The sequence below is a fragment of the Mesoplodon densirostris genome, chromosome 16, assembly GCF_025265405.1.
Source record: "Mesoplodon densirostris isolate mMesDen1 chromosome 16, mMesDen1 primary haplotype, whole genome shotgun sequence".
NCBI lineage: Eukaryota > Metazoa > Chordata > Mammalia > Artiodactyla > Ziphiidae > Mesoplodon > Mesoplodon densirostris.
Window position 1 is genome coordinate 12,019,024 of NC_082676.1, and position 17,637 is coordinate 12,036,660.

The window sequence follows — 17,637 nt, forward strand, 5'->3', positions numbered from 1 at the left end:
GGCTACTCTTCATTGCGGTGCACAGATTTCTCATTGCGGTGGCTTCTCTTGTTGCGGAGCACGGGCTCTAGGTGTGTGGGCTTCAGTAGTTGTGGCACGTGGGCTCAGTAGTTGTGGCTCACGGGCTCTAGAGCACAGGCTCAGTAGTTGTGGCGCATGGGCTTAGTTGCTCCGCAGCATGTGGGATCTTCCCGGATCAGGGATCAAACCCGTGTCCCCTGCATTGGCAGGCAGATTCTCAACCACTGCACCAGCAGGGAAGCCCCAGAGTGGCACTTTTATTGTGTCTACTTCATATGAGGAAGTGGAAGCTCAGAGTGGTTAAGTCTGCTCTCTGCAGTTACACAGCTAATGAGAGGTGGAGCTGGGATTCAAACCGAGTCTGTCCGGTGCCCTTAACCGCTGTGTTCTAGACACACAGATCTAGGTAAATTATTCTTAGCGAGAGCATCCTGTTTGGTGGTCCTGGTAACCACTTAGTCCTTTGTGACAGTCAGGAAAAGCAGAGCACAAAGAAGAAGGAGGGAACGGCACCAAAGTCACCTTTCCTGTTTGTACCCTTACGTTAACAGGGTGAGCCTCCCCCTCTCTGAAAACCTTGCGTGACAAACATCCCACCGGCAGAGTGTGGGCAGAGCCAGCCCGTCACCCAGAGGCGGACAAGTGTGTTCTTGGCTTGCACGTGCTCTTTTCGGCCCCATTAGCGTGCACGGCAGAGGTCCCCAAGGAAACGAAACCCCTACAAATAGAAAACACTGCCTCTCTGAAGAAAAGACAAGAAAAACACTCCCTGGTTTTAATCACAAATTTCAAATGGATGCATGAAATATATCTTTGCCAACAGGTACTCAGTGTTCATCTCAAAGGGGTGGGGAATGATCTAGAAAAACAGAGGTAAAAATAGCTAGGCTAGAGCCAAATGACTCACAGGTAGTGTTTATGTAAGTGCCAAAATTCAGGAAAGATAAGAGGGGGAACAGGATGGCAGATACTGGGATGAAATTATCCAAGAGAACTGGCTTGGGATTAAAAACAAACGAGACCCTGAGGTTTACAAAGTTCTCCAGCGAAAATGGCCAGAGTCCTCTCTGCCTCCTCCTTGGCAAGACCTGCTCACAGAGAGCTCATGTGTGATGCCAGACAGTGACCTGAGGGAAGGAGAATTCTGCTCAGCAGCAGAGGAGGAACAGAAAAAAATATTTCAAGAAACTGATAAAAACGTACTACATTTGATAAAAGCCATAGACTTACACAAACTATAAACCCACGAAGTTCAACAAATCCCAAGAGGAATATAGAGAACCACACCAAGGCACATCAAAATCAAACTGCCACATACCTGTCAAAATGGCTAGTTTTTAAAATTAAAATAAGTATTGATGAGGATGTGAAGCAGCTGAAACTCTCTCATACATTCTGATGGGAATGCAAATGGTCCAGTCACTCTGTAAAACACTTGGCAGTTTCTGATAAAGCAAAATACACACCTACCATAAGACCCGGCAACCTTACTTACTCCTAGGTATTTATCCAAGATAAATGAAAATACGCACATTAATAGCCAAAATCTGGAAAAGTCCGAATGTCCTTCAAAGGGTGAATGGAAAAAACAGCTCAGTAAGAATGTAAAACTACTGATACAGCAAAAATGTGGTGTCTCTCAAGAACATTATGAAAACTGAAAGAAACAAGTCACAAAAGACTAAAAACTACATGATTCCCTTTATATGACATTTATATTCTGGAAAAGGCAAAACTATAGAGGAAGAATGCAGGTCAGTGGGTGCCAGGGCCCAGGGATGGGCTAAGGGATTGACTGCCCTTGGCAGTCTGACCCCATCCTTTGACTGAAGGCCCTTCAGAGGGCTTGTTTTGAGACAGGCAACATTGGAAGAGATGTTTTGATCTCTGCTACAGGATGGCGGGTAAGGAGAAAAGGTGACCGTGACAACGCTGAGTTCCTGGATCCAGCCAGGTCTAAATCCAGATGTATCCCTAGAGAGCCAGTTAGTCCCCTTTACTGCTTAAGCTCTTCTGAGTTGTGACTGTCTCTTATGATCGAAAGTGACCCAGTCGACATAACCTTTCACCAGGCAGGACAACGGACCATCAACCCCAGCATTTCAACACTCTCCGTCACTTACCTGAGAGTGAGATTCCTTCTGCGAGCCCATATGGAAGATAAGCAAAAATGATCATCATGCCAAACTCCAAGGAAGGCGTCTTCCTCAAGTCAATATGCTTTAGCACGTAAATGACAATTGTCAAGGAAAAAGAATCAAAGGACACTTATGGGTGATCTAGAGAAGTCACAAAACTGCTGCCTTCCAAATAGAGAAGGTAAACAATGGATACAAAGATTTGGGAACATCTCAAGGTAACAGGTGAAAATTTGTCATTATGGATTGTTTTCTTTGCAGGGAGGCTCTTGTTTTAAGGAAGGGCACCTGACAAAACACTAAGAGATGTAAATTCCTGAGACAAACGGTAGGGGAAAACTAAAGTCACCCTAAGTCATTTCATTTGGAAATGCTGACTTGGAGGGCTGGGAGCCACCGGGGCGGGGGGTGGGGGGCAGGCTGTGGGGAGCTGGGGCTGCAGACAGACTGAGGACAGCCCACACTGCCAGGCCCCTTCCAGGGCCGTGTCCCTCTTCCACTCCACTGACCACATCAGCTGAGGTCACTAATGGGGTTTCCAGAATCCTGGGGATCAATGCCCCATTGAAAGACCTTCTCTCCTATTCCTGGACATTTATAAACTCATGTTCCTGTGAAAGGAGAATATTCCATGTATTCAAATGTTGTTCACATGCCTGTGCTGGGGCCCACAGCACTCATTTACTGGGGCTTCATTAAAGAAGATGCTCTCCCCACCCCTCCACTCTTTTATATTTTTTATTTTTATTTATTTATTTATTTTGCGGTACGCGGGCCTCTCACTGTTGTGGCCTCTCCCGTTGTGGAGCACAGGCTCCAGACGCGTAGGCTCAGCGGCCATGGCTCACGGGCCCAGCCGCTCCGCGGCATGTGGGATCTTCCCGGACTGGGGCACGAACCTGTGTCCCCTGCATCTGCAGGCGGACTCTCAACCACCGTGCCACCAGGGAAGCCCCCCTCCGCTCTTTTAAATAAAGAGATAAATACAGAGGAAACTACTGAACTAGAAACAGTATTCTTTTCCATTCCGTTTATTGATACAATATAAGAAGCTGTCAGCTGACTCAATAGCACCTTGAGACTTACGGACACAGGAACTGAAGGGAAAATTCAACAGGATGGCAGACAAACATGCCTGCATCAGGCAGAAGAGGCTTTCCTGGCCGGCCATCTGTGGAACAAACTGCTGGCGGAGGAGGGCCAGGTGGCCATCTCCCCAAGATGCATGCAGGCTTACGCTAACACAGAAATGGTCTGGTGCCTGTTCCTGTTTTAAACGTGACAAATTTTCTACAGCAATAAAGGTGTCAGGGGCCTTAACAAGTCTCTTGGCTTCTATGGCTGGAAAAGCTTATGGGTTGTTAAGCCACAAAATCAGTGTGAATAACTTAGATGGAGCTCACTTTCAAAGTCTCTTTTCTGGTTCTTCCAAATAAATACTTTCAGTGGCATAGAGATTTTCTCAATGTGACATTTGCAAAGGAAATTACTTTCCGATTTTCTTACTGTGAAACGTGAGACAGGAGAAGATGAAAGCCATCTCAGTGCAGTTATCGCTCTGGGGACTGCGAAGACCCCAAAGTCGGATCGGATAGTCAACAGTGTACGTGTGGTTTAAGCTTTGAAAAGCGATATCCTAAAGTTCACATGTTAAAGTTTAAAATCCTTGAGTGTAAATTAAAGTGTGCTTCAAACCAGAACTAAGCATAAAAATCCTCCTTAAATACGACTGTAGACTAAAATTGGTCCCCTTAAGGAACTGGAGAAAATGACGAGAGACGGATGTAATTAGGAATAATCTTCTCAGCCACGTGTGTTCATCATATTAAAAGGATATTAATGCAGAGATTAAGCCAGTGAGAGTGCCGAGTGCTGCTGAGCCAAAGAACATTTTGAGGAAGTAGCCAAGGGCTTGTAAAAATGTTTGCCACCCACTGACATCTGACATATTTTTTCTTGTTAAACCTTCAGCTGTGCTAGGAAATAAAAGAAAAAAAAAAGAAAGAGGTTAAAATGTTATAGACAAAGTTATCAGAAATTAACTTAGAACTCAAAACTTATTTCTGGCTTATTCTCTCATTCATTCATTCATTCATTCATTCATCATTCAACCCGTTAGTTAAACACTTATTTGTTCACCTAGTTTGTTCCAGGCACTGTGTTAGTTTCTGGGGGTTCAGAGGTGAGAGCAGGTGCCTGCCCTTAGGGAACTCTATAGTATAATGAGGGAGAAAAACAAGATGGAGGGCTTCCCTGGTGGTGCAGTGGTTAAGAATCCGCCTGCCAATGCAGAGGACACGGGTTTGAGCCCTGGTCCGGGAAGATCCCACATGCCACAGAGCAACTAAGCCCGTGCGCCACAACTACTGAGCCTGTGCTCGAGAGCCCGTGAGTCACAACTACTGAGCCCATGTGCCGCAACTACTGAAACCCACATGCCTAGAGCCCATGCTCTGCAACGAGAGAAGCCACTGCAATGAGAAGCCCGCGTACCGCAACGAAGAGTAGCCCCTGCTCACTGCAACTAGAGAAAGCCCACGCGCAACGAAGACCCAACACAGCCAAAAAGAAAAAAAGAAAAAAAAAAAAAAAGATGGAAACTAGGACCATCTCAGGAAAGAGCAGAGAGCTGTAGGAAATACACGGTGGGCATCTACCTCAGACTGGTGGGGGTCAAGGAAGGTTCTTTATGACACATGGGCTGGGTTTCAATTTAGGATAAAGAAGAGTTAACCAGGTGAAGAAATGAGGGAATGCACCCAAGGCAGAGGGGAGAGCATGTGTGGAGGTAGGGAGCCCCAAAATACTAGCAGCGTATCTAGGAGCAGGAAGTTACACAGAGGACTGTGGACAGGACACAGGAACTGGCTGCTGGGGGAGGGGCTGGTGGGGAGGACAGCGGTAAGAGTAAGGAAAGAGCAGCAGGCAGGGCCAGGCCCTGTGAAAGGCTTTCCATGAACCAAGCTAAGGAGTTGGTGTTTCATCCTGAAGGCCCTGGGGAGTCACGGGGAGTGTTTTCAGTGCGGGGTGGGCGTGGGGGAGTGGGGATCCTGTGGGATAAAACCCCAAACTGCGGCTGTGGCATGAAGTCAGACTAGAACGGAACCTCCTGAAGAAGAAACATCAGTGGGTAAGGCCCAGAGTGGGGATTTGGGAGGAGACATCAAGAGGAAGAATTGAAAGGACTTTCCTATCACTGCTACAGAGCAAAGAAAAATGTCAGCAGCCATTAAATTCAACTGTTGGTTTTATCCCCAAGGGTAAAACCATTATACCATTAAAAGAGTTATTCTCATTAAATATCCTCCTCCTGCTGAGTCCACCTTCTCTCAAATCCATCCACTTCTCTCCCTCCCTCCCCTACTATCCTCCAGCTCAGGGCTTCTGCCTCGCGGATCTCTCTCTATATACAACCTGCTCTTCCTAGGAGAACCCATTCTCTACTCAGGGGCCTGAAGGATCCCTTGAAAATGCACATCTGATCGAGTTACTGGCCTGTTCAAAGCCCCTCATCAGTCTCCTGCTGCTTGCAGGGGGAAGCTCAGTCTTCTGAGCCTGACGACTCCTCCCCACCACACCTCCCATCCCATCTCCTCCTCATTCGGGCTGGGCTCCACTGTCACTGACACCTCCGGGTAGGTCGTATGTCACTCTTCCTGGGCTCCAGCTGACTCTGGCTTGTTCTCAGAACCCAGGGTCAGTGACACTCCCTCAGGGACACCTGCCTTCACATAGGCCAGCCCATTTACAGGCTCTCCTGGTGCCTGACTTCTCCACAGCAGTGGAACTAGTGAATCATTCCATGAGGACCATGCCTGTGTCCACCTTGTTCACTGCCATATGTCCAGGGCCTAAGCAGAGCCCAGCACACAGAAAATACTCAACAAATTTTTGCTGAATCAGTAAATAAAACAAAGAATTGTCAATAGTAATGTTCAGCTTCATTAATTAGCGTTTCATGAACTGGTATAATTTTAAAGCAGGATAATCTGTGATAAAAGAGTGGCTTGGTCAGATAACCTCAGCCTTTTGTGGTGATTTACAGCATAATGTAACATAATAAAGGTTCTGAGAAGTCCTGCAAAAAAGAAAACCAACTTCTTTCACATAAAAGTTTTCTAAACTCACCCCAATAGCCCCATTCCCTTTCTTTCCCAGCAGATCCCATGTTAACATCTCACCTTGGGGAAAGCTGGGAACCAACAAGGTTCTTATTGGGAAAGTACTTTTGAAGGCTAAGATCACCTCTAGGTCCCAAATGGATCCGTGGGCCACAAGCATAGCATCCAGCCCCCACCTCATTTCATTACCACAGCTGGGACACTGGCTGGTGTCACTGCTTTCTTTTCATGCAAAGGAGACTGAGGCCTAAAGAAAGTGGCTAACTGGGTGAGGTCACACCAATGGTTAACAGCAGACCCAGGGCCGAGGCCAGTGGCTTCTGAACTCAAGATAAATGAAGGTAGAATTCAGACTCTTTCTAGCCTGGAAATGTTATGCATTTTATTTTTTCAGGTCATGTTTCTCACACCTTAAAGAATAAAAGACAATGTTGCTTCAGGATCCATTTCATGAGCTTTAGCTGCAGCTGCAGAGAACAAAAGGTTTCCTCTACCGCAATTATTGTAAGAATAGATTGTCATAGTAACAAATCAAAGCTAAAAATAATTTAATTAAGGTTAATGAAGAAACAGAAGATACTCAGCTTTCTGGCACTTATGAAAGTGAAAACATTAAAGAAGGGGTAATTCATTCACATATTCAGTTACAAAGATAAATGTATCATCATCAGATCACTTTGAAAAACAAGATGTGATTCTTCCTTGTAACCAAGGAAAGCTGACAACAGCTCCCCGCTACACTGCAAAAACAAGGCAGTCCTACCACATCCTCTTTCTCCCCCATCTCCCGCTTTCATCTGAAAATGCCTACGGACTCACAGGACAACCCATCTGAGTCAGAGACTTAGGTCAGTGACTCCTACCCCAGCCTGTGTACCGGTAAGTAGTGGAGGTGAAGGCTGGAAACCACATATGCATGTGGCCCACTGGTGCAATTTTGGAAACTGTCATCATAGGTGAACTTGGCCTTCAAAAGCACTTTTCCAGGAAGAATGTATGGCTAGTTACAATGACTCCATCCTTTCTCATTTTAAAAAGAAAGTATCTCCTAACCTTTGGCCTTTTTGTGGCAAAGGACACCTGGGAAAGCTCAGAAAAGATCCTACTTCTGCCAGATTTAAGAAGAAAATAAATTAGAGACAAGGCAGCTGAGTTTAGCTCCTCATGTATAAGAATAACTCATGATGTCACCTCCAATTTAGGCACAATTCCTTATCACAAATGTTCAAATGCACAACCAGGACACAAGAGAAAGGTAAAAACCAGAAAACTAAGACGCTTTCAAAGTAGATCTTAAGAAAAAATATCAGATTTTTTTAAAAGCTCTTACAGCATGATATATGATCATTTCCTAATGAAGTTATAGAAATTTTTGCCAAGAGAAGCATGAAAAAGTCAACAATAGGGAACTGGTCAAATAGATCACAGTAAATCCATAAATAGATCACAGTAAATCCATAGAAAGAATACTCTGCAACTAGTTAAATGATGTTATAAATATAAATGATGTTTATCAACTCCATTCAATGGAAAAGTTACAATACAGTATATACCCATCTAAATAAATGACATGTACCTTCTACCAAACTGTTCACTGTAATTATCTCTTGGGAGTTACAATGCTTGTATTTTTTTTCTTCTCTTTCTTTCTTTGTGGGTTTTCTAAATTTTATATGCAGAATATATGTATTATTTTAGAATATATACATATGTTTTTGTTTTGTTTAAGGGTCTGCTGAGCACCTCTTTCAATTCAGCAACATTTGGTAAGTTCTTCCTGCAAAAGCAGGACAAAAACAGGACAAACAATAGCTGGGGGACAGGAGCAGCAGAGGAAAGGATCTCTCATTAACCGATGGCAGGTGCTTTTCACATAGTATATGTAACCACTCAATGCTCAAATCCAATTCTAGGCTGAGGCATTATCACCCTCACTGTACTGTTGAGATACCTGTGGCTCAGAGAGGTTAAGGAGCTGACCCAGGGTGTCACACAGCTGAGAGGCCATCACTGGGACTTGAACCCAGGTCAGCCTGACCCCAAGACCTGGGCTCTTTCCACGATAAAATGTTCTTTTATTCCAACCTAAGAATGCTGAATATAGTCTACAGTAAGGCTTTTAAGAAAACCACAGAGTGGTTATGCTTTGCAAGGAATCCCACAACAAAGGAAACAAGTCCAAAATCAAAATGGAAAAACTATTCTTTAACAGAACACATAATGCCCCTAAAATTCTCTTAGCTCATCTCTGATACATTGTCCAGGGCTCTTTTCTCCAACTCCTTTGACTGTCTGTACCTTCTTGTTTTTTGGTAAAACTGTCTGGGTCTCCTGTCCATACATGAACAACACAAACCTCAGAGTGCAAGGAAATAGCCCCGCATCCGACAAATGGATTTGAGATGAACTTAGACTCATTTGCTTTTCCCAATGACTTCTTGACATTTTATGGCTCATCTTTAACTTCTCAGATGCTATCAACAAGGGCAGTATACCAATGAACAACTGAAAAAGATCTGCAATTTCCAAAGTAGCTTTCACATAATAGCATCTTAAGGCAGGATGCCCGTGAATATCACTACCGTACCTTAGAGCTGCGAAAAGGAAGGTGACGTGCACCAGCTCCCAAGTGGGAGAATAGGGCCTCTGTCACATGCTTTCATCTGGAACAATGCTGCCCAAATAGTGATCCCTCAACTGGCTGCTCCATTATCATCTGGGGACTCACCCCAGACCTACTGAATCGGAAGCTCTCAGGGTGGCACCTGGGAATGCTACATTTAATAAGCACCCCCGGTGATGCTGATGAGAAGCTGGGCTTTCTTTATTTATTTAGGCCACACCCCATGGCATGTGGGATCGCAGTTCCCCAACCAGGGATCGAACCCACACCCCCTGCATTGGAAGCGTGGAGTCTTAACCACTGGACCTCCAGCGAAGTCCAAGCTGGGTTTAATTTACAAGCACTGCTAAAAGGTAGATCCTAAAAGGCAGATTCTCCTCTAATCACCCTGGGCCTTGACAATATTCCTGGGGCACATCAAGGCTTGTCAGGCCAGAAAGATGGAGAAGCAGTGAACCAATCACCCAGAGGATAAGCAACTGTACACGCAGCTGCATGGAAATATCTGCCCCTCTGATACAAGGCCCTTTAGTTCCGTCACTTGAAGAAAGCACACTTACTTGGTCAGGACAATGGAGACTGCATCGTTGAGAATGCTCTCTCCAAAAACCAGCATGTTGAGCACCGGGTCCACATGAAGTGCATTGAAAATAGCAATAGTAGCCACTGGATCAACAGCAGAAATCAGGGAGCCAAATGCAAAACTGTCAAAGAGAAAAGGAAGGGGTAGTTCTGTAACGCTTCACCCCTGGTCTACACAGTAGAACATTAAAGTCAGAGACTGTATTCAGTATCACATAAAGTACACACTGTAGCTGAAGGAACTACAGAAGATGGTGGGTTTTTCGCCACTTAAAATACCTGCTAATTGACATTGTGGGTGGAGAAGTGAAAGGCCCACTCTACAAGCTGTTGTTATGAATGGCCTGGTTTTCCACTGAGAATACCAAGATTTTATTTTGACCAATGACAGAGGGAAGACTTTTGCTTAAATACATGACAGCCATCCCAGCCTTCTTGGTCAGAGCAGTTGGAACCATGGTGGCCCAGAGGGCCTCCCCTAAACGGCCCATGTGCTCCTGGGTCTGACCTCTGCTTTGCCCCTTGCCACCAGGCCACTGGAGTGCCATCTGTGACTGACGCCAGACTCCACTCAGATCTGCAACATCTAGGAAAGTGCCAAAAGTCAGCAGCAACTCCAGCCTGCTTCAGGCGCTGCGCAGCCTGGGAGGCAGACAGCGACACCAGCGCTGCCTACCACCAGGCCAGCAGTTCTCACCCCAGTACCCACGAGGGTCTAACTACCTCCAACAAATGGGCATTAACTGCCTAAGATGTTTCAAGCACTAAGGCTTTTTTTTAAAAAAAAAAAACCATTTTTTTATTTGTTTATTTATTTGGCTGTGTCGGGTCTTAGTTGTGGCATGCAGGCTCTTTCGTTGCAGCGCGCAGGCTCCAGAGCATGCGGGCTCAGTAGTTGCGGTGAGGGCTTAGTTGCCCCACGGTGTGTGGGATCTCCGTTCCCTGACCAGGGATCGAACCTGCGTCCCCTGCATTGGAAGGTGGATTCTTAACCACTGGACCACCAGGGAAGTCCCAAGGCTTATAATAATAGCACATATTTATGTGGCACTTACCACGTGCCAGGCACTGTTCTGAGCACTTTACATATAGTAACTCAATAATCCACAAAGCAACCGTATGAAATGGTACTAGTATTGCTCTGATTACATAGGAGAAAACAGAGGGACAATGAGGTTAAGGAACTTGCCCAAGGTCAGACAGCTAAGAGGTGGCCAAGCCCGGATCCAAACACAGGCCATCTGGCTCAGAGTGGGTGCTCTTAGCCATTACACTGGATACAGCACTACCCGGAGGCCAAGGTCAACTTAGAAAAGGCGAACACAGGAAGTCAGGGTGATGAGAGAAAGAGTAACATGGCGGGGTGGTGTGGAGGCATGGGGGTGGGGCCCACTTAGATCGGGGGGTCAGGAAAGGCCTCTCTGAAGAAATGAGGCTTATTTAAACGAGGGCCTACCTGACAAGAAGCAGATGGACAAGCCAAGACGTGGGGGCAGTGACCAGAGCAAGCTACCTCTGAGGTGGAGCAAGCTGGGCTGCCTGAGAAACGAAACAGTGAGGCTGGCAGCAGCGCCGTGAGGGCGAGTGGCTGGAAGTGCTGGAGTCTGGGAGGGAGGTGGGGCCAGGTCACCCCGTGGGGCCTTGGGGGCTGCCTAAGGAGTCAGGACGACTATTCTCGCAACCCATTTGTCTTCTTCCCCTTAGAGTTCTTGCAAGCCCTTGTCGGTTCCCTCAGAAGGCCTCGCCTGGCACTGCCTTCCTTCCAGCTCAGCAGAACGGTTAGGTCTGCCCCCTTCCGCAACCCAAGGAGCCACGAGGGGACAGCCTCGGGTCAAGACGTGAGCCAGAGCCCATCAGCCTGTTTCCCGCCCTCACCAAGCTTGCGGTCTGGGAGGGATGAGGAGCTACCTGGCCTGGGGACTGGAGAGTGCTCTGTCCACCGCATGTCACCATCAGCCTCCCACGATCATCTGGCTCCGGGCTCAGGGAGAGGAGTGCTGGTGGGAAGGGACGCGTGGCTACCCTGCCAGTTACAGTTCTCTTCATAAATCGATAATCTGGCACACCGGTTTCCATGGTGGCGCCCTGAGTTCGGTTAATGTGAATTCATGCAGGAGAGCCTGCTCACTTCAAGGACGGCCTCAGCTCAGACTTCAGTTCCCAGACTTGCCCTGTCCTCACAGAGCTTGTCGCGTGCATTATGAGCTGTGACTTCACCTGCCTCTCACCTCACTGTGAGCGCCCAGAGATATCTGGGGAAGGCAGGCAGGAGGGAGGGATCTAGGAGGGAAGAAAAGCTAACTCCACCGAACAGCTGCCAACCCGGGAGGCCATGATTTGTTGGCAGCTGGCCTTGAGGCCCTTGCTCTGCAACCCACAGAGATTCTTCTCTCCCCTCTCCTTCTTTTATTCCCACTCTCATCACCCACAGCGACATAACAGAGGCCTCGAAGGAAGAAGAACGTCTAAAAAGTACATCTTGGGGACTTTCCTGGTGGCCCATTGGTTAGGACTCTGCTCTTTCACTGCCAAGGCCTTGGTTCGATCCCTGGTCACGGAACTGAGATCCCGCAAGCTGTGAGGTGAGGCCTAAATAAGTAAAAACAAAAACAAAAACAAAAACAAAACTGCATCCCAAAGCGGGGTGGGAGCCTGGGAGTGTGCAGCGGGTTGTGTGCTGGGCGACGACCCTGCGCGGCTTGCGGGGCCCTCCCTCCATCCCTCAGCAAGCGCACAGTGGACAGCACCCACAGCCCCAGTGGGTGTTACCAGTACTGGTAACAGCACTCCAATTTCCCTTTGTGGAGCCAGGCCTCCTCCACTCTCCATCCCTGTATTGCGTGGGGCTCTAGGAGTAGGCAGGGGACCCAAGCCTGGTCAGAGGTCCATCGCCAGGCATTTTACCAGGTCACCAGGAATTAGGTTGGCCCTTTGGGTGGGGACGGCGAGGGTGATCATGAGCCGAAAGCCACTGTTGCTGCCATGTGGGGTGAGCGTGCCTGAGGATGACGTCGACCAGAGAATAGCTAAGACAGAGAGAGGAGAGGTTCCTGACATCACAGGCCCCCAGAGGCTGTCATGCAGGAAGCCATCACTCCGGGGACACTTCTGTTCTACGAGTCAACAAACTTCTTTTTTGCTAGAACGAGTTCGTGTTGGGTTTCAGTTGCACTGAAAGAGGCCTGACTGATGTTCTTTGTCATAGTTCCTGTGGCATATTGAACTGAAAATCAAACAGCAGGAACCAGAAGACGGACTGATGAACGGACAGAGGGATGGAGAGATGGAAAGATCTGTGTTTAAAGCAAAATCCAGTGAAAACAGTGACTGTGGAATCTAGGTGGTCATGTGCGTGTCCACTGTACAGTGCTTCACCTTTTCTGTGTGTTTGAAATTTCCATAATAAAATGTTGGGGGAGAAGTGCTTTGCATAAATTATGTAACACATTTAGCTTTGGCTGAGACTCTAAATTGGGGCACAGTGTTTCTGACAGTGAACATGGAAAGTCGGAAATATGAACTGCCTGAATCATGGAGAGGTCTGAATATAAGCAGTCATTGAATCTTGCCCGCAGCTGTTCCACTTCACACCTTATGACCCAGTCTTTTAAAAGGCCAGAAGCCAGAAGTTCAACTGAACAATGTGTTTTCTTTATTCCATCATCTCAAAAGACAGCAACGTCAACAAAACAAAAAGAAAATGGACTGGGGGACTTCCCTGGTGGCACAGTGGTTAAGAACCTGCCTGCCAACACAGGGGACACGGGTTTGAGCCCTGATCTGGGAAGATCCCACATGCCATGGAGCAACTAAGCCCCTGCACCACAACTACTGAGCCTGCGCTCTAGAGCCCATGAGCCACAACTACTGAGCACACGTGCCACAACTACTGAAGCCCGCACACCTATAGCCCGTGCTCTGCAACAAGAGAAGCCACCGCGATGAGAAGCCCCGCTCGCCGCAACTAGAGAAAGCCTGTGTGCAGCAACGAAGACCCAACGCAGCCAAAAATAAATAAAATTTAAAAATTAAAAAAAAAAGAAAAAGAAAAAGAAAATGGACTGGCATGGTGAAATAATTTAGGGTGTATCTATGAGTGAATTAGCTCTCCAGAGGAAACACCAGTGAAGTAAAACCTCTGTGCAAAGAAGTTATTTTTATGTTTCCTACCGTGCAGAGGTCCATGGGCCTCATGTTTGACCTGCATGGTGTTTTGAAAAATGGATGAAGTTGGCAACATTTAAAACAGGAAAATTCCCTATTAAAATCCAGAAACTTGGCCTCTTTTGGGAAAAAAAACAATGAAGTATCTGGCAATTCTGGGCCCATGTTCCCACGTAGTAATTAGCAGGTGGAGCTAAGAGGTGGCTGTCCCCTTCAGACGATGGGCTCTCTGGCTCACCACTGTCACCACCTCCAGACACACACCTGGCCAGCTCCCCTCTGTGAAGGGTTCTGCCAGGCTGTGTGGGTTTGCGACCACTGGCTAATTTCCCCCAGAGCACTCCCCCCATCTGTGGGACAGTCACTTTCTAACAGGAAAGGAAGTGTCTGCCCACACAGAGAGAAACTCCGCCTGGTTCTTACTCTGCTTGTCTAAGGGCCGATTCTTTTATTCCTCTCTTCCTGAACATCCCAACCTCCGGTTCAATTCAATTTCACAAGGATTTATCAAGCGTTTTTTGTATCTCTAAGCAGTTGACCCCAAACAGGTTGAAGGACTGAATGCTGTGACATCTTCTTTTACATCCACTGGGTTTTGAGCATTTCTTTTCAGTTGCAAAATACCTACAGAATGCAGGGCATCAGTTCTGCCTGGCTTCATGCTCCTTATGGAACAGGGATGCGACTTTCGCTACTTTTTGTATAGCAAGACTATCTTACAACAAAGGCTTTGAAATGTATGTCCCTGGAGAGAAAATGAGATTGGACTTGATGTTATTAAAGGCTCATTTCTCACGAAAAGGGCTCCAAGATTCTAATCTCCAAGTTGCTGCTGAAGGCTGTAAGCTCTGGCTGGCCCAGTGAAAGGGACCCCGGGGCTGAGCACTGGGTCCCACTTCCGAGCTCCCCAGCCAAGCCACAAGACAGAATCCAGTGCTCCCGGTAGAGAAACACAGAGCAAGGCTGCATACTCACTGCACTTCTCAGAGACGGGAAACCAGGTCACGCTGTGTGTGTGCACTTTTTTAGCACTAGATCTGGTAACTTCGGCTTCCTAGGGTGCTTCTTGCTAAGCCAATTATGGAAATTTCTGGATTGGGCTCCTAGACAGCAGCTCTGAGTGCCCAATGGAGTAGCTGCAACCTGAGAAGGACACCCACAACAGAGCACCTGCTTCCCCCTCCCCATCCCCACCGCCTTGGGGGGAAATCCCAGAGTAAAGATTCACACCTCACCCCTGACTCCATCCCCAATCTATCAAGAAGACAACTTTTCATTATGGCATGATTTCAGCCTTAGAAATGAGTTGAAGATGATTCTTAATAATAAAAGGACAATGGTGCAGCGTGTGGTGTGTGTGAGGTGGCAGCTAACTAACCAAGAGTTATTCCCTTCAAAGCTGAACCTAATCATTTCCATCAGCAACCCTCCGACTGGAGAGCTTCAAAATTCCTCAATATAGTTTTGATTCACTTCAGAGACACAAATGAATTCAGAATAGATTCTACAGCAGAAATGGTCAGCAAGACGAAAAGACATATAATAGAGAAGTACCACAGCCAGGAATCAATGTGGAGAAAACTTGGCCCCAGTCTGAAAAGTAGCCACATGGGTGTTACAGTATGAAAGGTTTACCTGTCTGTCATGTTGAGTTTAGAGATTACATCAGCCTGTAAAATAAAACACACAAACACACAGACACAAAAAAAAAACCCCTGGAGAACAGCCAAGAAGATTAAAATGTCTATTAGTGCTTTATAACAAACTAATAAGGACATTAATCTTCAGTCCCCAAACCACTTGAAAAATACAGAAAACTCCTAAGTTTTAGTTTAGGCACGCATTCAGTCATCATACAGAGGAAGTATGAAAATGAACACTAATATTTGCAAGCCACATTAACTAGTTTCCTTCTCTGAAGTTTATTCCCGTTTGATGCTGGAAGCTGAGCAATGAAGAAGGTTGCATTGGGCTTTTACCGATAGCCATCAAAAGCAGCAGACACATCTGACACATGTAAGAGAAATCTGCCAGTCACCCCAAGGCCTGAATCTCAAACTGCGTTTGCAGAACGAGGGCGGAGAGACTTTCTGCAACTGGACCATCTCGGAAGAGAACTGTGACGTGCATGGACGTGCATAATGCAAAGCTACAGATACTACCTTCCTAGGTAGGTCTGGTTTAAATTAATTCAAATGAATTTGAATTCAAAGCACAAAACACTCAATTGATGACACCGGGAATTGGTTGAGCAATGGTGGAAAATCCAGGGAAAATAATTCTACAGGACAGCTTAGAATTGAGTGAAGACATTCAGAATCAACTTTGATTTTTAAAAGGCAAATTTTTATTAAAGAAACAGTGTTTAACCTTGATTCAGTCTGACAACGGAATGGATACTGTTGTAATTTGAAGATCTTGATGGTATAGATTCTGCTTTATTTTTAGGTATTCCAACTTAAGACAATATTGGTTTGCAAATAATATCAAATACTTTTAGGGATTATGGAAAAGATTCACTCAGTTCCAGACACCAAAGCTTCTCGAGGACACTGAGAGACAACTTCAGCATGCCTTTACTGTGCCTTGTTTGAGTCTGGATTTCTTTGCAGGAGAGCATTTACCTTGACTGTAAAACCCCCATGAGGTGTCACCACCCCACTTCCCTGCATGAGCTCTAAGAATGTAAGGTTTTCAAAGTTTTTCAAAGATGTTTTCCTTACCTGACCCAGAAAGTAAATTCCTCCACCTACTACAAAAGCAGAAATTGCCGTACCAAAAACAGCAAATAGGGTGATGGAACCAATATTTTGAAAGAAGTTACCCTGTTTGAGAGAACAGAAATGAGAGGAATGATTAGAAAAGCTGATCTGCTCAGTGAAGTCATGGACCCCACAGCTGGCCCTCCTCGCATGCTTGATTCTCTGTAAAGGGCACCATCACCCACCTTGGTTGGCAAGCTGGAAACCTGGGCATCTTCCCTCACCCCCACATGCAATGCAGGGCCAAGTCCTGTGGCTTTTGCGTTCCCCACGTCATTCACATCTCCCTGCTTCTCTCCATCCCCATCCCCACCGCCCTTGCCCAGATGCCATCATCTCTCCCCTGGACCACTGCAGTAGCTTCTAACAAGTCTCAACCATCCCTGGCCCTTGTCCTCTGCTCTCCGAGTGCTTCCAGAATGATCTCTGCAAAAGATAAATCTGACTGTGCTGCCTGTATTCTGACCCCCACTTCCACTCAGAACGCAGTTAAAACCCAACCAAAGCCTGGATGGTTTGACCCCTCGAAGGCCTCTAACCTCTCCTTTGTTCTCTGGGCTCCAGTCACACTGGTAGCTTTTTGTTTTTCAAACACATCATGCTCCCTGGGCTTGGACCACTCTTCCTTCCCCTTCGCTTAGTGAACTTTAATCGTCCCAAGATCTCAGGACATTTTGACTCTTCCTGAGGGAAGCCTTCTCTGGTCCCTTACCCAAGTCAGATCCCAGTCTATGCTCTCAATGCACAGTACCTCTCTCCTGGTAGCACTTGACATAGCTGAAACGTTACGTTTATTTATGTAATTATTTGGTATCTGTCTTTCCCACTAGGCTGCAGGCTCAATGGGGGCAATGACCACATCTGCTTTTGTACCACACAGTCACTGGCATACTGCCTGTCAGATGCAAGATGCCCCATGAATGGGTACTGAAGGAATTAACTGTGTTTCATGTCTGATTAAAGTCCAAAGTTTATATAATTATAATTTTTCAATTAATTAAGAAAAGGTACATTACTACGAAGAATATCAAGATAACGGGTTACACTATCACAAGCTCCTCTTTGTAGTCCACATCTTTTAAGCAATTTTATTTCACTCTACTAGTATCATCAAATATGATAGATAAAATATATTCCCATCTATACAGCATTTAAGAGAAAATATTTGAGTCCAAGCAGTATGGTAACATCTTTCAAATTTCCACAAAGTTTAAAAAATTAAGCTA

General features: G+C 46.3%; 1 protein-coding gene across 4 annotated transcripts in view; it reads right to left on the bottom strand.

Annotated features, from left to right (window-relative positions):
- Positions 1 to 17,637, bottom strand: part of SLC9A8 (solute carrier family 9 member A8) — a 69,622-nt gene that overhangs the window by 19,885 nt on the left and 32,100 nt on the right. For all 4 annotated transcript variants that reach the window (XM_060120041.1, XM_060120043.1, XM_060120040.1 and 1 more), the window contains 5 exons: positions 16,373 to 16,474; positions 15,285 to 15,319; positions 9,464 to 9,607; positions 3,997 to 4,135; positions 2,145 to 2,250 (listed from right to left, as the gene is read on the bottom strand). In XM_060120041.1, coding sequence (XP_059976024.1) covers positions 2,145 to 2,250; positions 3,997 to 4,135; positions 9,464 to 9,607; positions 15,285 to 15,319; positions 16,373 to 16,474 — 526 coding nt within the window. The remainder of the gene's footprint in view (positions 1 to 2,144; positions 2,251 to 3,996; positions 4,136 to 9,463; positions 9,608 to 15,284; positions 15,320 to 16,372; positions 16,475 to 17,637) is intronic.